Consider the following 18846-nt stretch of genomic DNA (forward strand, 5'->3'; position numbering starts at 1 on the left):
GGCCAGCATCTAAAAGCAATTAACAATAACAAAAATCTGTTCTTTTATGATGGGGGTAAGTGCATATTAAATATACATATATGTTACATTGGCTGGACTTTCCCAGCCCCTACAAACCCTGTAAGAGAAGACTTGGGGGGAAATTATTGATTTTTGGTTTAAATATTAGGGTAGCACAGCCAAGTAGACATGTTCATAAACTAAGAGATCTGGGCTGAGATATAAATTATGAGCCATAGGCAAGCAGGAGCCCAGGAAAAAGGCTGACGGATGGCTGACATGCCAGAAGATGAGGGAAACTGAGAGGGCCTTAGCCCTCAAGAGGACCAGAGTGAAGGGCAAAGTCCTGAGCAAGGTTGTCTGGGAATATGATGAGAAAGCAAGGTTGGGTGCCGTGGCTTATGAGCTGTGAGAGAATCCTGTGCACAGCCCTCTGAGATGTGCAAACTAGCCTGAGCTTGAAAAGCTCTGCTGACGCCCTGCCTAACAGTCTAGGACTGGGAGATAGCCAGATGTTCCCGGCAGGAGCAGTGCCTGGCAAACACAAGCGCTGGTAGGCAGGCACATTACTACTTGAGGTGGGACACGGGCAGGGTGAGCCTGAAGGTATGGGGAAATCTGGGTGTTAGTCAGAGTGTTGATTTTTTCTCAGTGCAAGGGATGAGGCGCAGGGCCGCTCACATGCTGGCCGAGCACCTGCTCACCAGGCTACACTGTGCTCCAGCCTCCTTAGGAATTCTCTTAGCAACGGCTAGGAGCAGAAAATAAGAATGGGACAACAAACAAAGCTTTGTGGCCAGATATGATTGTATGTACCCACAATCCCAGCACTTGGGAAGGCTGAGGCAGGAGGATCACCACCCTGGGCTATAGAGTAGGTTAAAGAGGAGGTTAGGAGGCCAGGCTTGGTGGTGGATGCCTTTAATCCCAGCACTCGGGAGGCAGAGGCAGATGGATTGCTGTGAGTTCAAGGCCAGCCTGGTCTACAAAGTGAGTCTAGGACAGCCAAGGCTACATGGAGAAACTCTGTCTCGGGGGAAAAAAATAAAAATAAAAATAAAAATGAATTTAGGAGTGGCGTTGATTCTTTCCAACAGGCTGAATGAAGGACAGAGTCTTCCAGATCTCTGGAGACTAGGATTGTGTGAGCACTGAAACAAGGAACTATAAGGACCAGGGGTATGGCTTAGTTGGTAGAGCGCTCAAAGCTCTAGGTTCAGTTCCTGGCATTGTAATGGTGGCAAACACTACACATTTGTAATCCCGGCACTGGGGAAGCAAAGTGCTGGAGGTTCAGGAGTTCAAGGCCACCCTTTGACCTTGATACAAGTTAAGACCAACCTAGGATACAAGAGACAATGCCTAACCTTTTCCCCCCCCCCCCATCCTCCAAGAATAAAGAAAGCTATGTAGTCTTACTTCTTCCACTGACGGAATGCAAGCTTCATTGAGACAGGGAGTTTTATTTATCATTTGTTCATTTATTTTATTTCTTGGTTTTTTGAGACAGGATTTCTCTGTGAAGTCTTGGCTGTCCTAGACTCACTTTGTAGACCAGGCTGACCTGGAACTCACAGAGATCCACCTGCCTCTGCCTCCTGAGTGCTGGGATTACAGGCGTGCACCACTGAGCCTGGCTTCTTTATTTTCTTATTTGAGAAAAGACACTCATTATAGAGCCCTAGTTAGCCAGGCGTGGTGGCGCACGCCTTTAATCCCCGCACTCAGGAGGCAGAGGCAGGCAGATCTCTCAGTTCGAGGCCAGCCTGGTCTACTAAGGGAGTCCAGGACAGCCAGGGCTGTTACACAGAGAAACCTTGTCTTGAAAAACAACAAGAAAATAATAACAATAATAATTTTGGTTTTTAATTAATTAACTTATTTTAATGTGTATGAGTAATCTGTCTTCACACACACCCAGAAGAAGGCATCAGATCCCATTTCAGATGGGTTTTTTTGCTTGTTTGTTTTTTGTTTTTGTTGTTGTTTTGTTTTGTTTTATTTTTTTCCTGAGACAGGGTTTCTCTGTATAGCCCCATTTCAGATGGTTGTGAGCCACCATGTGGTTGCTGAGAATTGAACTCAGGATCTCTGGAAGAGCAGCCAGTGCTCTTAATCACTAAACTATCTCTCCAAACTCCCAATAATTTTGTTTTTCATTCTTGTGTCTTTGAGGCAGGGTCTTGCCTTGTAGCCAAGTTGGCCCTGGAACTTATGATGACACTACCTTAGCTTCTGGCATGCTGGGAATGTGCGTCCTAGACACTGAGCTAACTTCAGTTCTCTCTTTCTTTCTGTGTTACTGCAGATTCTGCCCAGGCTTTACACATGCTAGGCAAGTACTCTTCTACTGAGCTAGTCTCATGTCCATTTTTATTTATTTAAGTTACTTAGGCTGGCCTTGAATTTAAGATCTGACTGCCTGAGCCTCCTTAGTAGCTATAATCATCTACCTGTGCCACCAAAGCTGGTCAATGAAATACTGGTTTTTATTAAACTACTGAAGAGACCATTGGTCACATAACCAGTAAGTAAATGTCCGTGAAGAATGTTTGGAGCCAGGTGCAGTGAGTGGGTTGAGTGCTGTGGGGAGTATGAGGAAGTCAAGACAACGTCTTTCAGGTTACACTGAAAACCACAGTGGGCAGTCGGCACCTGGAGGAAATTTTATGTCTACTGGCCTCAGGAGAAATGAATTCTTTATTGTAGTTTCATCACTGCCAACTGCCATCTTAGGAAGCTGACAAAAGCAGAGGGACTAAGAGCTTGCACTAAAATGTATTCTGAAAACCCAAGGGAGGACAGAATGAGTTGATGTCATAGAACACAGTCCTCCAGGCAAAGTCATCAGCCGCAGATCAGCAGATCCCCAGCGCAGGTTTGCAGGAGACCTCAGAAACGCAGCTGGTGGGGCTGAGCACTGGAAGCTCACCTGGGACTCCAGCTGTGCCTCCCGGCTGTTTGTGTGCAATCCTGCACTAATTGCACAAGGCCTGGGGGAGGGGCTCTCTGGAGAGGGGCTGTTGTAGATAGACGGCTAAGGGTAACAGGAGACTCCATTATAGGGGAAAGGGAAGTGATCATTCTTCGAGGTGTAGCCTTTCCATCTCTAATCACCCATACTTCTGTGGGCAAGTTCTCAGCCATGTTCGGTAAACAAGCTCAGCAAACTCATTAGGTCCCCAGGCTGAAGTTGTTAGAGTCATACTTGCTGCTGCTGGAAAGTTTGAGAGTCCAGCAAAGCCAAAGGTAACTTGAAGAGGCTTGTTTTTAGCAGAGTTTAAAAGAAAACCTCATGACCGGGCGGTGGTGGTGCATGCCTTTAATCCCAGCACTCAGGAGGCAGAGGCAGGCGGATCGCTGTGAGTTTGAGGCCAGCCTGGTCTACAAAGCGAGTCCAGAACAGCCAAGGCTACACAGAGAAACTTTGTCTCAGAAAGAAAAGAAAGAAAGAAAGAACAAACTCCCAATTCTGGCAATCTGTGCACCCCAGCTGCTGCCCAGAGGAGCAGAATGGAGGAGAGAAGGGGGAAGCCATGTTGAGTCAAGCCTTCATCCCAGGACAGAAAAAAGCAAGGAGGAGAAGGGAGCTTTAAAGGAAGAGTACAGAAGCCTGGGAAGTACCAGGAGAAAAGCACCCATAGGCTCCGGCCAGCCTCAAAAAGAAGAATTAACTCCTTTCTGAAAGTGGACGCAGAAGCTGAACAGATTCAGTCTCCCTTCATGGTAAGGACCGCACTAAGCAGGGCGAGCATTCTGGGAAGGAAAAGCTGGAGTCTGCCTAGCTCAGAGTGAGCCCCTTTCCTAGGAGTGGCCGCTTGGCCTCTCCCTACTCTGCTAACTCCTAAGGCATGTGTCCACCTAGAGGTGCATTCCATCCTTGCTGCGTCATTCCCCTGCTGGAGGTCATTTCTGAGATAGGATGCAAATCCACAGGTCCAGTTCCAAAGCCACACACAGAGCCATCTACACCCTCCGTGTAACCTGCAGGCCAAACCAGAGCTCCCTCCTGGCACCCCTGCACTGAGAACCAAGGATGTTTCTGGAACCTTTGCCTTTGAGGTCCCTGCCCTAAGCAGCCTTTCTAGCTATTATTCCAATCAACTCCGGCCTTAGAAGGAGGGGCTCGCCATTGTTTACGCACTCCCAAAGGAAATCTCAGCACACAGGGAGGAGGAATCTGAGCCGGTGAGTTGACTACAGGGAACAGGACCAGCGACTTATACATGACTTATCACTGTTTACACAATCCCAATTTAACTCAGTCAGAGAGGCCAGGGAATTTTGGGCCAGCTGAGCCTGAGATTGGAATCTCATAGACAGTGACAAAAAGTTATCACCAAATCCTACACAGTAGGTGAAACAGTTGTGGGTTGGTTTGTTTGGTTTTTTGTTTTGTTTTGTTTATTTTATTTTTAAATTTTATTTATTACATATACAGTATTCTGCCTACATGTACTCCTGCACAATAGAAGAGGGTACCAGATCTCAGTATAGATGGTTGTGAGCCATCATGTGGTTACTGGGAATTGAGCTCATGACCTCTGGAAGAGCAGACAGTGCTCTCAACCATTGAGCCATTTCTTCAGCTCTTTATATATTTTTTAAAAGATTTATGTATTATGTATACAGTGTTTTGCACACCAGAAGAGGGCACCAGATCTCATTATAGATGGTTGTGAGCCACCATGTGGTTGCTGGGAATAGAACTCATGACCTTTGGAAGAGCGGCCAGTGCTCTTAACCTCTGAGCCATCTCTCCAGCCCTTTGTTTATTTTAGATAAGGTCACTTTGTAGCCTTACTGGCTTGGGACTCATAGAGATCCACCTGCTTCTTGCTGTGATTAAAGGCATGTGCCACCGCTCCCAGCTATAAATTATTTTAATGCTGTACTTAATATAAATGTGTATAGGTATTCTTTCATTTTTAAATTATATGTTCCATTATTTTTTGTTTTTGTTATTTTTAAATTTCTTCTTCTTCTTCTTCTTCTTCTTCTTCTTCTTCTTCTTCTTCTTCTTCTTCTTCTTCTTCTTCTTCTTCTTCTTCTTTTTTTGAGACAGGGTTTCTCTGTGTACCCTTGGCTGTCCTGGACCTACTTTGTAGACCAGGCTGGCCTCGAACTCACAGAAATCCTCCTGCCTCTGCCTCCCTAATGCTAGAATTAAAGGTGTGCATCACCACCATCTAATTTTTTTTGACTTTCTATTATAATGGGGTTGCTGGTCAAAAGACACCTGGCTATTCTGGTAATGCTGTGGTGGGTGAGAACTGAACCCTAGGCCTTGTATTTGGTAGGAATAGGATCCTCCAAGAGAGCCACATTTCCAACTCCTTTCTGTATGTTTCTTTTTGAGATGGTCTCACTTATCACACAGTCTCTGAATAAGAAACAAAGAAGGACATGAGGCCTGCTAGATATGGTGGAGGAGAGGTTTAGTGTAGATACGAGGGAGAAAACAGCCAGAGGTATCTAGAAGTGTTCAGACTGAACCAGGCTATGGGGGAAGGGGTATAGTGTGTGTGTGGGGGGGGGGGGTTAGTGGGGAGGACAGGGGGGGGGGGAAGGGGGGGAGAGGTATGGAGGAAGGAGCCAAGACAGCACCAAGAGGCCGAGAGGAATCACGGGCCAAGAGAGATCCAGGAGTGGAGCCAGCCAGAAGCCAAGAGGGCAAGAGGCCAAGAACCCAAGTAGCCGAGTAGCCGAAATGACTGAGATTATAAAGGGATCAGAGAAGCGGGGGCGGGGGTGGGGCCACGGGAATGGAGCTCAGGGGCTGGAAAGATTCAGGGTAGGGGCGTGATGAGAAGTGCTGAGGAGCCAGACACTGAGGTGAACTGCCAGCCTCTGCTTTGCTTTGTTAAACAGGCACCTCAAGCATAGGTCAGTGCAGGAGGAGCTCTAAGTCCTTCGCCAGAGATAGGGAGAATGACTCCTAGCAAGTAGAGACTATCTTAAGTCCCCGAGGGAATGCTTGCTTTTGTCTAAATGCCAGACTGTTATGGGAAAAGGGATTTCTTGGGATCTGACACAGTTCTCCTGCCTCAGTTTCCAAAGCAGCTGGTATTATGCACATGCGCTGTCAGGCCCAGCTAAAGTTTAGGTTGGCACTTGTCCTTTTTCAGGTTCTTGTTTCTTTTCTTGCCGAGGGGGAGTTTCTTCACCCACCCTTTGATGTGCAAAGGCCTAGGAACTTGAAATACTTAAAACCAAACTATGGGTAAAGCATGGTCTTCAGAATATCTAGTACAGACCATAGGTTGGCTAGAAGATGCTGGAAGCCTCCCTCGTCTCCAACCGTCAAACTTGGGGATTCCTGGGAGAACCAAGAGTCTCAAGAGAGAAAGGGAGCTGAGCTTCTGCTGGGTCCTGGGCCTCTGTGATTTCTTTTCAGCTAGTTTGAGAGTGGAGCTGAGTAAATCAGTAACCCTTCTAGGTAGAGCCGCAGTCTGAGAGTGGACTCTGCCCTTGTTACTGGACTCAGGGTAAGAGCCGGCACTGGACATTAACTAAGTTAGCCAGTAGGAGTGAAAAACACTGGGAAGAGAGCAAAAAGACCAGTGACATCTTCCCCCGACTAGTCTTCAGGGTTTTGTTTTGTTTTGTTTCAGACAAGATTTCTCTGTGCAACCTTAGCCATCATGAACTCTCTTTGTAGACCAGGCTGGCCTCGAACTCACAGAGATCCACCTGCCTCTGCCTCCTGAGTGCTGGAACTACAGGCATGCACCACCCCGCCCGGCTAATTTCCAGTTTCTTAAGATCCATTGTTTCAGTTGTCTGGTAGCCATAAGAAGGGGGCCCAAGTTTTTCTTTGAAATGTCTTTCTTCAGGGGCTTGGGGGTGGGGTGTCTGGCTAGAGAGGCTTCGCATCAGTTCAGAACACTTGCTGTCCTTTCAAAGGACTGGAGTTCAGTTCCCAACACTCCCTTCAAGGCCCTCGCAACAATCTGCAACACCAGCAAGGGCAATCCAACACCCTCTTCTGCCTCAACAGGAACCCGCAAGTGAGTGTGCATTCCCACATACAGGCATAATTACATACACATTTAAAAATCTTACAAAACAAAAATCAGACAAACAAACTTCCTGCCAAGAAAGTTACAGCACCATCTCTGGGGAGGAGAGGGACACATGCCACCGGGTGTGTGTGGAAGTCAAAGGACAAGTAGAGCCATCTCCAGCCCAACCATCTTTCCCCCCACCCCCCCAGAAAGAATAGGGAACATAGTTGGGCAAGCATGATGGAGCATGCCTTTAAGGAGACAGAGGCAGGAGGATTGCTGTGAGTTTGAGGCCACTCTTGTCTACAAAGCGAGTTCAGGACAGCCAAGCTTACACAGAGAAACTTGTCTTGAAAATAAAATATAATAAATAATAAGAAGACTGCACCACTTCGGCCACTTTATTATAGTATGAAAGCCTGTAAAAGGTCTTGGCCATCACTCCAGGGTCCTGCTGAGTTAGTTATGTTCCTGCCTCTGCTGCCCTAAATGCTGGGATACAGGTGTGCACCACCGCATCCAGCTTTTATTGTTATTATTATTATTATATTTATTTGTTTTTGTTTTGTTTTCTTTGTAGACCTGGTTGTTCTGGAACTTGCTCTGTAAACCAGGCTGGCCTGGAACTCATAGAAATCTACCTGCCCAGAGGACCGGGGTTCAATTCCTCGCACCCACATGGGAGCTCACAACTGTCTGTAGCTGCAATTCCAGGGGATCTGGCACCAATGCACATAAAAAATAATACTTTAAAATTTTTTTTCAGCTGTGCCAGGCCGTGGTGGCACACGCCTTTAACCCCAGCACCTGGAGGCAGAGGCAGGTGGATCACTGTGAGTTCGAGGCCAGCCTGGTCTACAAAGCGAGTCCAGGACAGCCAAAGCTACCCAGAGAAACCCTGTCTCAAAAAAAAAAAAAAAAAAGAAAGAAAGAAAGAAAGAAAGAAAGAAAAGGAAAAAAATGAGCTGGGCATGGTGGTGCATGCCTTTAATCCCAGTACTCAGGAGGCAGAGGAATCTCTGTGAGTTTGAGGCCAGCCTGGTCTACAGAGAGTCCAGGACAGCCAGGGCTTTGTGTAACAGAGAAACCCTGTCTCAAAAAAACAAAACAAAAATCCACCTGTCTCTGCCTCCCTGAGTGCTGGGATTAAAGGCGTGCAATACTACCGCCCAGCTGAGTCTTCAAAAGTTTTTATGACTTTTGTTTCATCTTGTTTTTAGACAGGGTTTCATGTAGCCCACACTGGTCTCGAGTTTGTTGTTATAGCCACAGATAGTTGGGAATCCCTGAGATTACAGATATGCACCCCGTGCTTTCAGACAGCTCTCTAGAGTGTGGAGAAGTGGGGTGTACTTTGAGAGCGTGCTGCTGAGCGTCTTAAGGAGCACCAGGTAGCACACAGACACACACACACCCCATTCTCTCCTGCATCATGTGAAGCACAAGCTCTTCTCGAGAGACGGAGGTTGGGTGGTCAGCAGTCCTTCTCCAACTGAGATGAGGCTGCTTCTGCACGCACCACCGGGAACCAGGGAATGGGGTAATTACCTGTCAGCAGGTAATTGCCACTGTTGGGGAGAGGAGCAGGAGGCTTGGATACAGAGTGTAAGCCCGCAGGGCTTCGAATTCCTGCCATCTGAAGTAAACTAGGGAGAAAAAAGTGACCCAGAAAGAGGGAGATCTAGTCAGAGGCTGACAGTTACCAGGGAGAGGCCATCATCAGTGGCTTCTAGGTCTGCTCATTACTGGTCTAGCTGCCTACCAGAGTCAGTCAAGAAGAGGCCAGGTCCTCTAGCTCTGGAACATAGTGTGAGCAGATTTCTACAGAGAAGAACCAGAAGGCTCAAGACAAGAAAGTGGGAGGAGCCTTAAAAATTAGTGTGTGAATCTGGGCTGAGGTGATATATGCCTTTAATCCTAGCACTCAGGAAGCAGAGAGAGGCAGGCAGATCTCTGAGTTCGAGGCCAGCCTGGTCTACAGAATGAGTTTCAAGACAGCAGGGCTACACAGAGAAACTGTCTCCTTTGCAAAACAACAGTAACAAAATCTAAAAAACAAAAATTAAAAAACAAGCATGCAAAGGAATATCCGAAGTGTGTACAATAGCTTCCTTTGTTAAATTTTTTTTTTTGAGACTCTACCATAGGCTAATAGAAAACTCACAGTTAATCTCCTGCCTCATGCCTCAGCTTCTTTTTCTTTTTCTTTTTCTTTTGAGACAGGGTTTCTCTGTGTAGCCTTGGCTGTCCTGGGCTTGCTTTGTAGACCAGGCTGGCTTCCAACTCACAGCAATCCCCTTGCCTCTGCCTCCCAAATGCTGGGATTAAAGGCATGCGCCACCGTGCCCAGCACCTGCCTCAGCTTCTTGAGTGCTAGAATCACCAGGATGTGCCACCATGTTGTTAACCTCATTTATTACTATACATTTATCTTTTACTTTTTGCTGGCTTTGAGGCAGGAGCACAGCTAATTATATTCACTCTTATCCTTTTGTGGCCTGTTTAGGGCTTCTTTCTTATTCAGCAACTTGCTGTATATAGACCAGGCTAGCTTCTAACTCAAAGAGATTCAGCTGCCTCTGCCAAGTACTGAGATTAGCAGCATGTGCCACTGCCCTGCAGTGGGGACACACACCTTTAATCCTAACATTTGGGAGGCAGAGGCTGGCAGATGTCTGAGTTTGAAGTCACCCTGGTTTGCAGAGTTCCAAGACAGCCAGCATTTGTTCTTTATTTACTAGTTCGGCCTAATAACGTTTATTATCATGCCGCTACTTATTATTATGGCAGTATAACCTGCTAGCAATCAATCAAGACACAGACACCTGTTTGTTTGTTTGTTTTTTGAGACAGGGTTTCTCTGTTTAGCCTTGGCTGTCCTGGACTCACTCTGTAGACCAGGCTGGCCCCGAACTCACAGCAATCTGCCTGCCTCTGTCTCCCAAGTGCACCACCACGCCTGGCAACACCTGTTATATTTTTAAAATAGCCTGGGGCAGAGCAGATAACAATCCTCTAAACTACTTCTCATAGTGGGGCATACCTGCCCCAATTCCATGCCATCTGTTTCTAATAATTTCTATCAAGCTACCTCCCACCCATAATCCCATGTACTTGCTAATGTTCTTCATCTGGGCCAAATCCTCCATCCATGCCAGCCACGTGCTTCTCCACCTAAGCCATGGTGGCCTTTTCCTCTCCTCTCCTCCCTTTTCCTCCCCTCCCCTCTCCTCTCCCCTCCCCTCCCCTTCCATCTCCTCCTCTCCTCGCCCCTCCCCTTCCCTCCCCTCCCCTTGCCTCTCCTCAGGCCTTCCCAGATTCTCTCTGTCTCCCCCAAGCCACGCCTATCCCATTTGCCCTGCACAGAGTGACAACCTTTTATTTATTTATTTATTTATTTATTTATTTATTTTTGTGACGACCTTTTATTAATTAGCATCAAAATACATCAGACCGACAAGCACTACACAGAGAAACATTGTCTTGAAAAACAAAAACAATACAAGGGATGGGATAACAAGTGAGATATAATATGAATAAATTAATAAAATATATTTTTAAAAAAGAAAGAAAAACAAAAAGAACAACAAAAGTATGTGGTACTACAGTCTGCTTGTTTTGAAACAGTCTGGTATAGCTTTGTTTGATCATAAACTCCCTGTGTAGTTGAGGATCACTTTAAATTTTTCTTTCTTCTCCCCGCCCCCCCCCCCCCCCCCCCCCCCCCGTCTTTTTTGAGACAAGGTTTCTCTGCGTAGCCTTGACTATCCTGGACTCACTTTGTAGACCAGGCTGACCTCGAACTCACAGCGATCCTCCTGCCTCTGCCTCCCAAGTGCTGGGATTAAAGACGTGCGCCACCACTGCCCAGCTGAATTTTTCTTTTTCTTTCTTTCTTTATTTTATTTTATTTTATTATTAGTAGTAGTATTATTTATTTATTTATTTATTTATTTTTGTTTTTCAAGACAGGGTTTCCCTGTGTAGCCTTGGTTGTCCTGGACTTACTCTGTAGACAGGCTGGTCTCGAACTCACGGCGATCCGCCGTCCTCTACCTCCTAAGTGCTGGTATTTAAAGGCATGTACCACCACTGCCCAGCACACTTTGAACTCTTGATCCTCCTGTCAATATTGCCACAATGTTCAGGGCAGTGGTGGTGCATGCCTTAAATCCTAACACTTGGGAAGCAGAAGCAGGAGGATCCATGTGAATTCGAGGCCAGCCTGGTCTACAAAGTGAGTCCAGGATAGGCAAGGCTACACTGAGAAACCCTGTCTCCTGAAGATCCGCCTGCCTCTGCCTCCCAAGTGCTGGGATTAAAGACATGTGCCACCATCGCCTGGTGATTTTTTTTTTAATTTAAGGTTTTTGTGTGTGTGTGTGTGTGTGTGTGTGTGTGTGTGTGTGTGTGTTTGTGTGTTGTGTGAATGTATTCCTGAGGGTGCCCAAGGGGCCAGAGAGAGCATCAGATCTCCTGAAATTACAAGCAATTGTAAGCCTCCCCTGTGGGTTCTGGGAACTGAACTCAGGTCCTCTGGGAGAGTAGCAAGCACTTGAGCTCCGAGCTCTCTCTAGCCCCTTTTGGTTAACATTTAACTAAGCAGGTTTGAGCAACTTGAGAACGAACTCCTTGGTGCAATGTTAGGCTCTGAGGTGTACGGGGTTTTGTGTGTTTTGTTTTGTGGGTGTAGGTTAGAGACAGTAGGGCAACTCAGTAGTTTAACTCAGCACTCCAGACTGGAGTGCTTCCTCCTCCTGCCCCCTGCCTCCTGCCCTTTGCCTCTTGCCCCCTGCCCCCTCCCTCCTCCCCCCTGCTCCCTCCCCCCTGCCCCTGCCCCCTGACTTCTGCCCCCTGCTCCTTCCCCCCTTCCCCGTCCCCTCCTCCTCCTGCCCCCTGCTCCCTGCCCCCTGCCCCTTGCCCCCTGCCTCCTGCTTCCTCCTCCTGCCCCCTGCCCCCTGCCTCCTGCCCTTTGCCCCTTGCCCCCTGCCTCCTGCTTCCTCCTCCTGCCCCCTGCCTCCTGCCCTTTGCCTCTTGCCCCTGCCTCCCCAGTACAAGGGCAAACCACCACTCCAACAGAGTTTGAAAACTCAGGACTTCCTCTTGGGGAAGTTTCCTTGTCTACCAATTCCCTAACTCTTTGGCTATCCCACTACTTCCATACATTTATTTTACCTTATGAAATGGCAATAATTTGGCCCATTTTAAAAAAACAGACAAATGCCAGGTAGTGGTGGGGCACGCTTTTAATCCCAGCACCCGGGAGGCAGAGGCAGGCAGATCTCAGTGAGTTTGAAGCCAGCCTGGTCTATAAAGCGAGTCCAGGACAGCCAAGGCTACATAGAGAGACCCTGTCTCAAAAAACCAAACAAACACACCGGACAAATATTTATTTTATTGGTATTGTGTTTCTATTAATTTTGGAAGGAGTTCTTTTCTTTCTAATGAACTATGGATTTCAAAGCTGTGGGAGGTATCTCAGTTTATTCAGGCTCAGACTTTAGGTGCATTGATAAGATTGGATCATGTTGAGCAAAGCGGTGCATTCTTGTAGTCTCAGCATTCAGTGTCTCAGTTTATTCAGACTCAGACTTTAGGTGCATTGATAAGATTGGATCAAGTTGAGCAAAGCGGTGCATTCTTGTAGTCTCAGCATTCAGGAAGCCAAGGCAGGACGATTGCTCTCAGTTTGAGGCTAGCTTGTACTACATTCTGGGTTCTGTGCTAGCCTGGGCTACATATGGACCCTTTGTCTCAAAAGAATAAAAGTTAGCCAGGCATAATAACACACACATTTACTTCCAGCGCTCCGAGAGGGGCCCAAGGCAGTTAGAGCTTTGTGAGTTTGAAGCCAACTAGTCTACATAGTGTGTTCCAGACCAGTCAGTGCTAGAAAGATAGACAAAGTCTCAAAAACAAACAAAAGGCCCCTGGCAAGTATTCTGTACACTTGCCAGACCAGCACGAAGGAGGTTGGGGCAAGAAAATCAGTAGTTGGACAACAATGGAATCAAGGTCATCTATAGACTTAGACAGTTGGAGGCCAGCCCGGGCCATGTGAGACTTTGTGTCAAAAAAAAAAAAAAAAACCAAAAATACAAAAACAAAAAACAAAAAAAACTTTAGCCAGGCATGGTGGCGCACGCCTTTAATCCCAGCACTCCAGAGGCAAAGGCAGGCAGATCTATGTGAGTTGGAGGCCACCCTGGTCTACAAAGTGAGTTCAGGGCTACACAAAGAAACCCTGTCTTGAAAAACTAAAAACAAAAGACAAAACAAAAATTTAAAAAGCCATAGGTGGAAAGCTAGGTGTGGTGGTACACACCTTCAATCCCAGCACTCAGCACTGGGGTGGCAGAGGCAGGTGGATCTCTGTGAGATGAAGGCCAGCCTGGTGTACAGATTAAGTTCTAGGAAAAAGCCAGGTGTGGTGGCACACACTTTTAATTCCAGCACTGAGAAGGCAAAGGTAGGCAGATGGTCTCTGTGAGTTTGAGGTCAGGCTGGTCTACATAGTAAGTTCCAGGTCAGCTAAGGCTATACAGTGCAGCCTTGTCTTAGGAGAGAAAAAGGAAGATAAAATGACATTAGTGGAGTTGTGCAGTCCTTCAACCCCAGCTTTTGGGAGACAGAGGTGAGGACCAGATGTTCAAGGTCATCCTCAGCTGCAATTTCAAAGCCAAGCCAGGAAGTGGTGGCACACTCCTTGACTCCCAGCACTAGGGAAGCAGAGGCAGTTGGATTGCTGTGAGTTCGAGAGCAGCCTGGTCTACAAAGCAAGTCCAGGACAGCCAGGGTTACACAGAGAAACCCTGTCTTGAAAAACCAAAAACAAACAAAAACAAAAATCCAAACAATTTTGAGGCCAGTCAGAGCTACATGAGACCCTGTTTCAAATAAGAGAAAAAGAGAATTACATCCTTTACATTATTATTATTATTATTATTATTATTATTATTATTATTATTATTATTATTATTATTTAGCCTTAAAGCAGTGTATAGTTGAGATTTATTTCTTCTCACAAGGAAAGGCGGGCTTTGCACTCTACAAAGCTGAAGATGACTTTGAATTTCTGATCCTCCTACCTCTGCTTTTTTCTCTTTTTACATATACATTTATATACAATCAACTACCTACATCAAGAAGAACCACGAAACAATCAGGAGTTATATAAATGTTACATTCATAGTGTTTTGGCTATTTTTATTTGGCAGCCTTGAAGAAAATATCTTTCCTATCTTGGTGCATCTAAAATTCTGAATGTAAATCAATATCTATCATATCTCATCTTAAGGTCTGGATTTATGGGTATGGTTCAGTTCCCAACACCCACTTGGCAACTCACAGAGGTCTATAGCTACAGTTTGAAGGGCTTGACTTCCTCCTTCTGGCCCCTGTAGGCCTGGAGCATGAGAGTGGTTCACGGGCACCATGCAGACAGAGCACTCACACGCATAGTAACAAAAACAAGAAAAAAGTAACGTTGGGCCGTGGTGGGACACGTCTTTAATCCCCGCACTTGGGAGGCAGAGGCAGGTGGAGCAATGTGAGTTCGAGGCCAGCCTGGTCTCCAAAGCGAGTCCATGACAGCCAAGGCTACACAGAGAAACACTGTCTCGAAAAAAACCAACCCCCCCCCAAAAAAAAGAAAAGGAAAAAAGGAAAGAAAAAAAGTAACAAAACCAAGCAAACAAAATCATCTTTAAAAGAGGGTGGCACATAGTCTGTAGCATTTTACATGTCTTAGCACTACAGAAAGTGCATCATCTACTTAACATAGGGTTTTTGTAAGGCATATGCCTATAGAGTTGAAAGGCATTAAAAGTAAACAAAGGAGCCAGCCGTGGTGGCACAGGCCTTTAATCCTGGCACTGAGGAGGCAGCAACAGGCTGATCTCTGTGAATTCGAGGCCAGCCTGGTCTACAAAGTGAGTCCGGGACAGCCAAGGCTACGCAGAGAAACCCTGTCTCGAAAAACCACTACCAATGACAACAAAAAATTGAAGAGCTGGGGAGGTCAAATTGCAAAGCAGGACAGGGGAGGCAGTCAGAGGGCAGTAGAGGTGGGGAGATAACAGGATTTGCCTGTGATGGCGTCACTATGTAGCCCGTCGCCTGCATGTATGTCTGTGCACCACCTGCATGCAATGTCCAAGGAGACCAGAAGAGGGTAATGGGTCCCTTAAGGAGTGGAATTACAGATGTTTATTAGCAGCTACATGGATGTTAGGAATCAAGTCTGGGTCCTGTGGGAGAGTAACCAGTGCTGCCCTATCTCTCCAACCCCAAAGACCTGATAGATGTTAAAACTCCTTCCAACGCTGTGGTGGTTTTTGTTGTTGTTGTTGTTGTTTTGTTTTGTTTTTGTTTTTTTTTTAGTTTTTCGAGACAGGGTTTCTCTGTGTAGCCTTGGCCATCCTGGACTCACTTTGTAGACCAGGCTGGCCTCGAACTCACAGCGATCCACCTGCCTCTGCCTCCCGAGTGCTGGGATTAAAGGCGTGCGCCACCACGCCCGGCTAACGCTGTGGTTTTTATTAACACCAATCTCTAAGGGAAAATGTTCTCTGATGCCCAGACATTTATTTCATAGTGTAAAGTTACTGCTGACATAGTCCAGTGTGCATACCACAGGTATCTCAAAAGCCTAAGTTTAAGGTAGGCACGGTAGCCCTTGCCTGCCAGAACTTAGTACACAGAGACAGGAGAATCATGCACTCATGGCTACATGGTGACTTCAAGGCTGACCTGGGCTACATGAGACCCTGTCTCAACAAAACAAAGCATCCTAAACTTAACTACTAGGATTATAGTAATTTTTACAACTCCTGTTTAATTACAGATTATCTTTAGATGGTGGAAGATTTCTCTGAGAAGTGAGTACCGGTCAACAAAACCTGGAGAGACGAAGGAAACCCATGAAGACTTCTTGGAAAACTCTCATCTTCAAGGTGAGATAGCCACACTCCAGCACATGTGGCAGAGCCTCGTCACGCACTTCATCCTTGTGCAATTATGTTTTTAGAAATAATAGGACAAGCTGGGCGTGGCAGCACACATCTGTAATCCTAGCACTCAGGGAGGTAGAGGCGGGTGGATCTCTGTGAGTCTACAAGGTGAGTCCAGGATAGCCAAAGCTACACAGAGAAACCTTGTCTGAAGAAAACAAACAAACAAAAACGAGTGTATCCTGCTCTTGCAGAGTTCAGTCCCTCGAATCCATGGGAGGAGGGGCCATGGAATCCAGTGACCAGTGACTTCTCCTGACCTCCGTGGGCAGTAGCATACACTACACCTGCATACACATAATTAAAAATAAAATAAACCTTTATATTTGTTTTTGGTGTTCTCTCTCTCTCTCTCTCTCTCTCTCTCTCTCTCTCTCTCTCTCTCTCCCTCCCTCCCTCCCTTCCTCCTTCCCTCCCTCCCTTGGTTTTTTGAGACAGGGTTTTTCTGTGTAGCCTTGGCTGTTCTGGACTCACTTTGTAGACCAGGCTGGCCTTGAACTCACAGCAATCTGCCTGTCTCTGCCTCTCGAGTGCTGGGATTAAATGTGTGCCCACCACTGCCTGGCTGTTTTTGTTTTTTCAAGACAGGATTTCTCTGTGTAGCCTTGTCTATCCTGGAATTACTTTGTAGACCAGGCTGGCCTCAAACTCATAGAGGCCCGCCTGCCTCTGCCTCCCTGAGGATTACAGGTGTGCACCACCATGCCAGGCTAATAAATCTTTTAAAATTGAAAAGCTTTTTTTTGAGATAGGGTCTCATGCATTCAAGTGTTGCATCATTTTCTGGGGAGGTGTGAACAAATGTTATTAACAATAACAGACCAAAGATGTTATTCCTCATAAGTAGAGTGGGTGTACTGGGGTTAGTCATGGGTATATGGGTGACTCAAATGTAGCTGTGTCACTGAAAAGCCCAGCCGTGAGTGACTGATGACTCACAAAGGCTGTGTGCCCATACAACCTGCAGGCAGGCCCAATAAATAGTCACTGCCGCTCATCTCCACCCTCCCCTCTCAGAGGACCCTGCAGAAAGACGTCTCCGTGTGTGTGTGTGTGTGTGTGTGTGTGTGTGTGTGTGTGTGTGTGTGTGGCCTCACTACTGCCACTAGCCAGCTTTGTGACCACAGTGACAGCTCAGCCCCTTTGTGAGTCAGTTTTCTTGTACTAGGCTGGGGAGAATCATGGTTACTTTATTTGGTCATCTTGAGCCTTCTATGACTTGCTAGGCATTATATATAATCAGCTCTTAATTATTGTTTGCTGTATTGTTAAGCAGACGGTGTTTGACTAGACTTATTTTTCTGTCTCCTCTTGGTCTTCTCCCTACAAGATTTCCTCATGCAGAGTTCCTGGCAGAAGATCTGAGCAAGTCACTCTTGCTGCCTGGGCCTCTCAGGTGTACTTAGCAAGGAGGTCGTGTTTTCTGTCCTTTGACCTTGTTCCTGTCCCTTCCTGGCTCCTGACTCTTCAGATCAGAATGACGGAATTAGGAATTCAAACCTGTCTGTGTCTTTCCAGTGCCTGCTTGTAATTATGCCTTGGGGGATCTGGGCCAGTCTCTTCCTTCCTTTTTTTTTTTTTTTTTTTTTAGATTTCTCAAGACAGGGTTTCTCTGTGCAGCCATGGGTGTCCTAGACCCACTTTGGTTTTTGTTTTTTGAAAGATTTATTTATTTATTATACATACAGTGTTCTGCCTGCATTTACATTTGCACACCAGAAGAGGGCACTAGAGCTCATTACAGATGGTTGTGAGCCACCATGTGATTGCTGAGAATTGGACTCAGGACCTCTCGAAGAGCAACCGGTGCTCTTAACCTCTGAGCCATCTCTCCAGGCCCCTAGACCCACTTTGTAGACCAGGCTGTCCTCGAACTCACAGAGGTCCACCTGCCTCTGTCTCCTGAGTGCTAGGGTTATAGGCATGCGCCACTGCACCCGCCCTATCAGGAGCTTTCTGGAAGGCAGCTCTTTTAGCTCTTTCAAGCCCTTAGATGATGACACAGAGACACAGTCCCAACCTCAACCTCAAGAGACCCTGTTTCAAAAATAAACAAACACAAAAGGGACATTTTTCTGGGATGTCTCCACTGGCTTGCCCATTATTCAGTCTGTGCTGACACTGCCTTATTAGCTCCCTTGAACCACTAGACAGAAAATCACAGCCTTTCTCTGGAATACCGACGCCTCCCACACATTCGTTGTCAAAGGAGATGCTGTGCACCTAGCTGCTTGTTTCTTGTGTACTTTATTATGGTAGGAGCTTGCTTTGTTGATGTGTCTTTGGTACCACTTGGAACAATGGCTAGCCCTCAGCTCAGTAAGCAAACTATCTTATGAATTATTTAAGAGAATTTTTCCTTCCTTTCTTTTTTCCTTTCTTTTTTCTGTATGTAGAGTTGGCTGTCCTGAACCTTGCTATGTAGATCATGTTGGTCTTGAACTCTTAGGGGTTTACTTGCCTCTGGCTCCTAAATGCTTGGATTAAATGTATTTGTGAATATTCCTGGATTAATTAATTAATTTTTTTGAGACATCATTGTTTTGTTTGGTGTTTGGTTTTTCTTTTCTTTTCTTTCTTTTTTCTTTTTGGTTTTTCCGGACAGAGTTTCTCTGTGTAGCCTTGCCTGTCCTGGACTTGCTTTGTAACCCAGGCTGGCCTCGAACTCACAGCGATCCACCTGCCTCTGCTTCCCGAGTGCTGGGATTAAAGGCGTGCGTCACCACTCCCAGCTCAGTTTTTGGTTTTTCAAGACAGAGTTTCTCTGTGTAGTCCTGGCTGTCCTGGACTCCCTTTATAGCCCAGGCCGGCCTCAAACTCGGAGATCT

At 46.4% G+C, this 18846-nt stretch overlaps 1 protein-coding gene across 2 annotated transcripts in view; it reads left to right on the forward strand.

Annotated features, from left to right (window-relative positions):
* FBXO36 (F-box protein 36) overlaps positions 1 to 18846 on the forward strand; it is a 62281-nt gene that overhangs the window by 24273 nt on the left and 19162 nt on the right. Inside the window, exons 1-2 of one of the 2 annotated variants that reach the window (XM_084779224.1) lie at positions 5773 to 5835; positions 15853 to 15961. In XM_084779224.1, coding sequence (XP_084635350.1) covers positions 5806 to 5835; positions 15853 to 15961 — 139 coding nt within the window. In that variant the 5' untranslated portion in view covers positions 5773 to 5805. Of the gene's footprint in view, positions 1 to 5772; positions 5836 to 15852; positions 15962 to 18846 lie in introns of those variants that run through there. The other variant, XM_084779223.1, reaches the window with a different exon arrangement.

The sequence above is a fragment of the Acomys minous genome, assembly GCF_964271855.1.
Source record: "Acomys minous genome assembly, chromosome: 4".
Lineage (NCBI taxonomy): Eukaryota > Metazoa > Chordata > Mammalia > Rodentia > Muridae > Acomys > Acomys minous.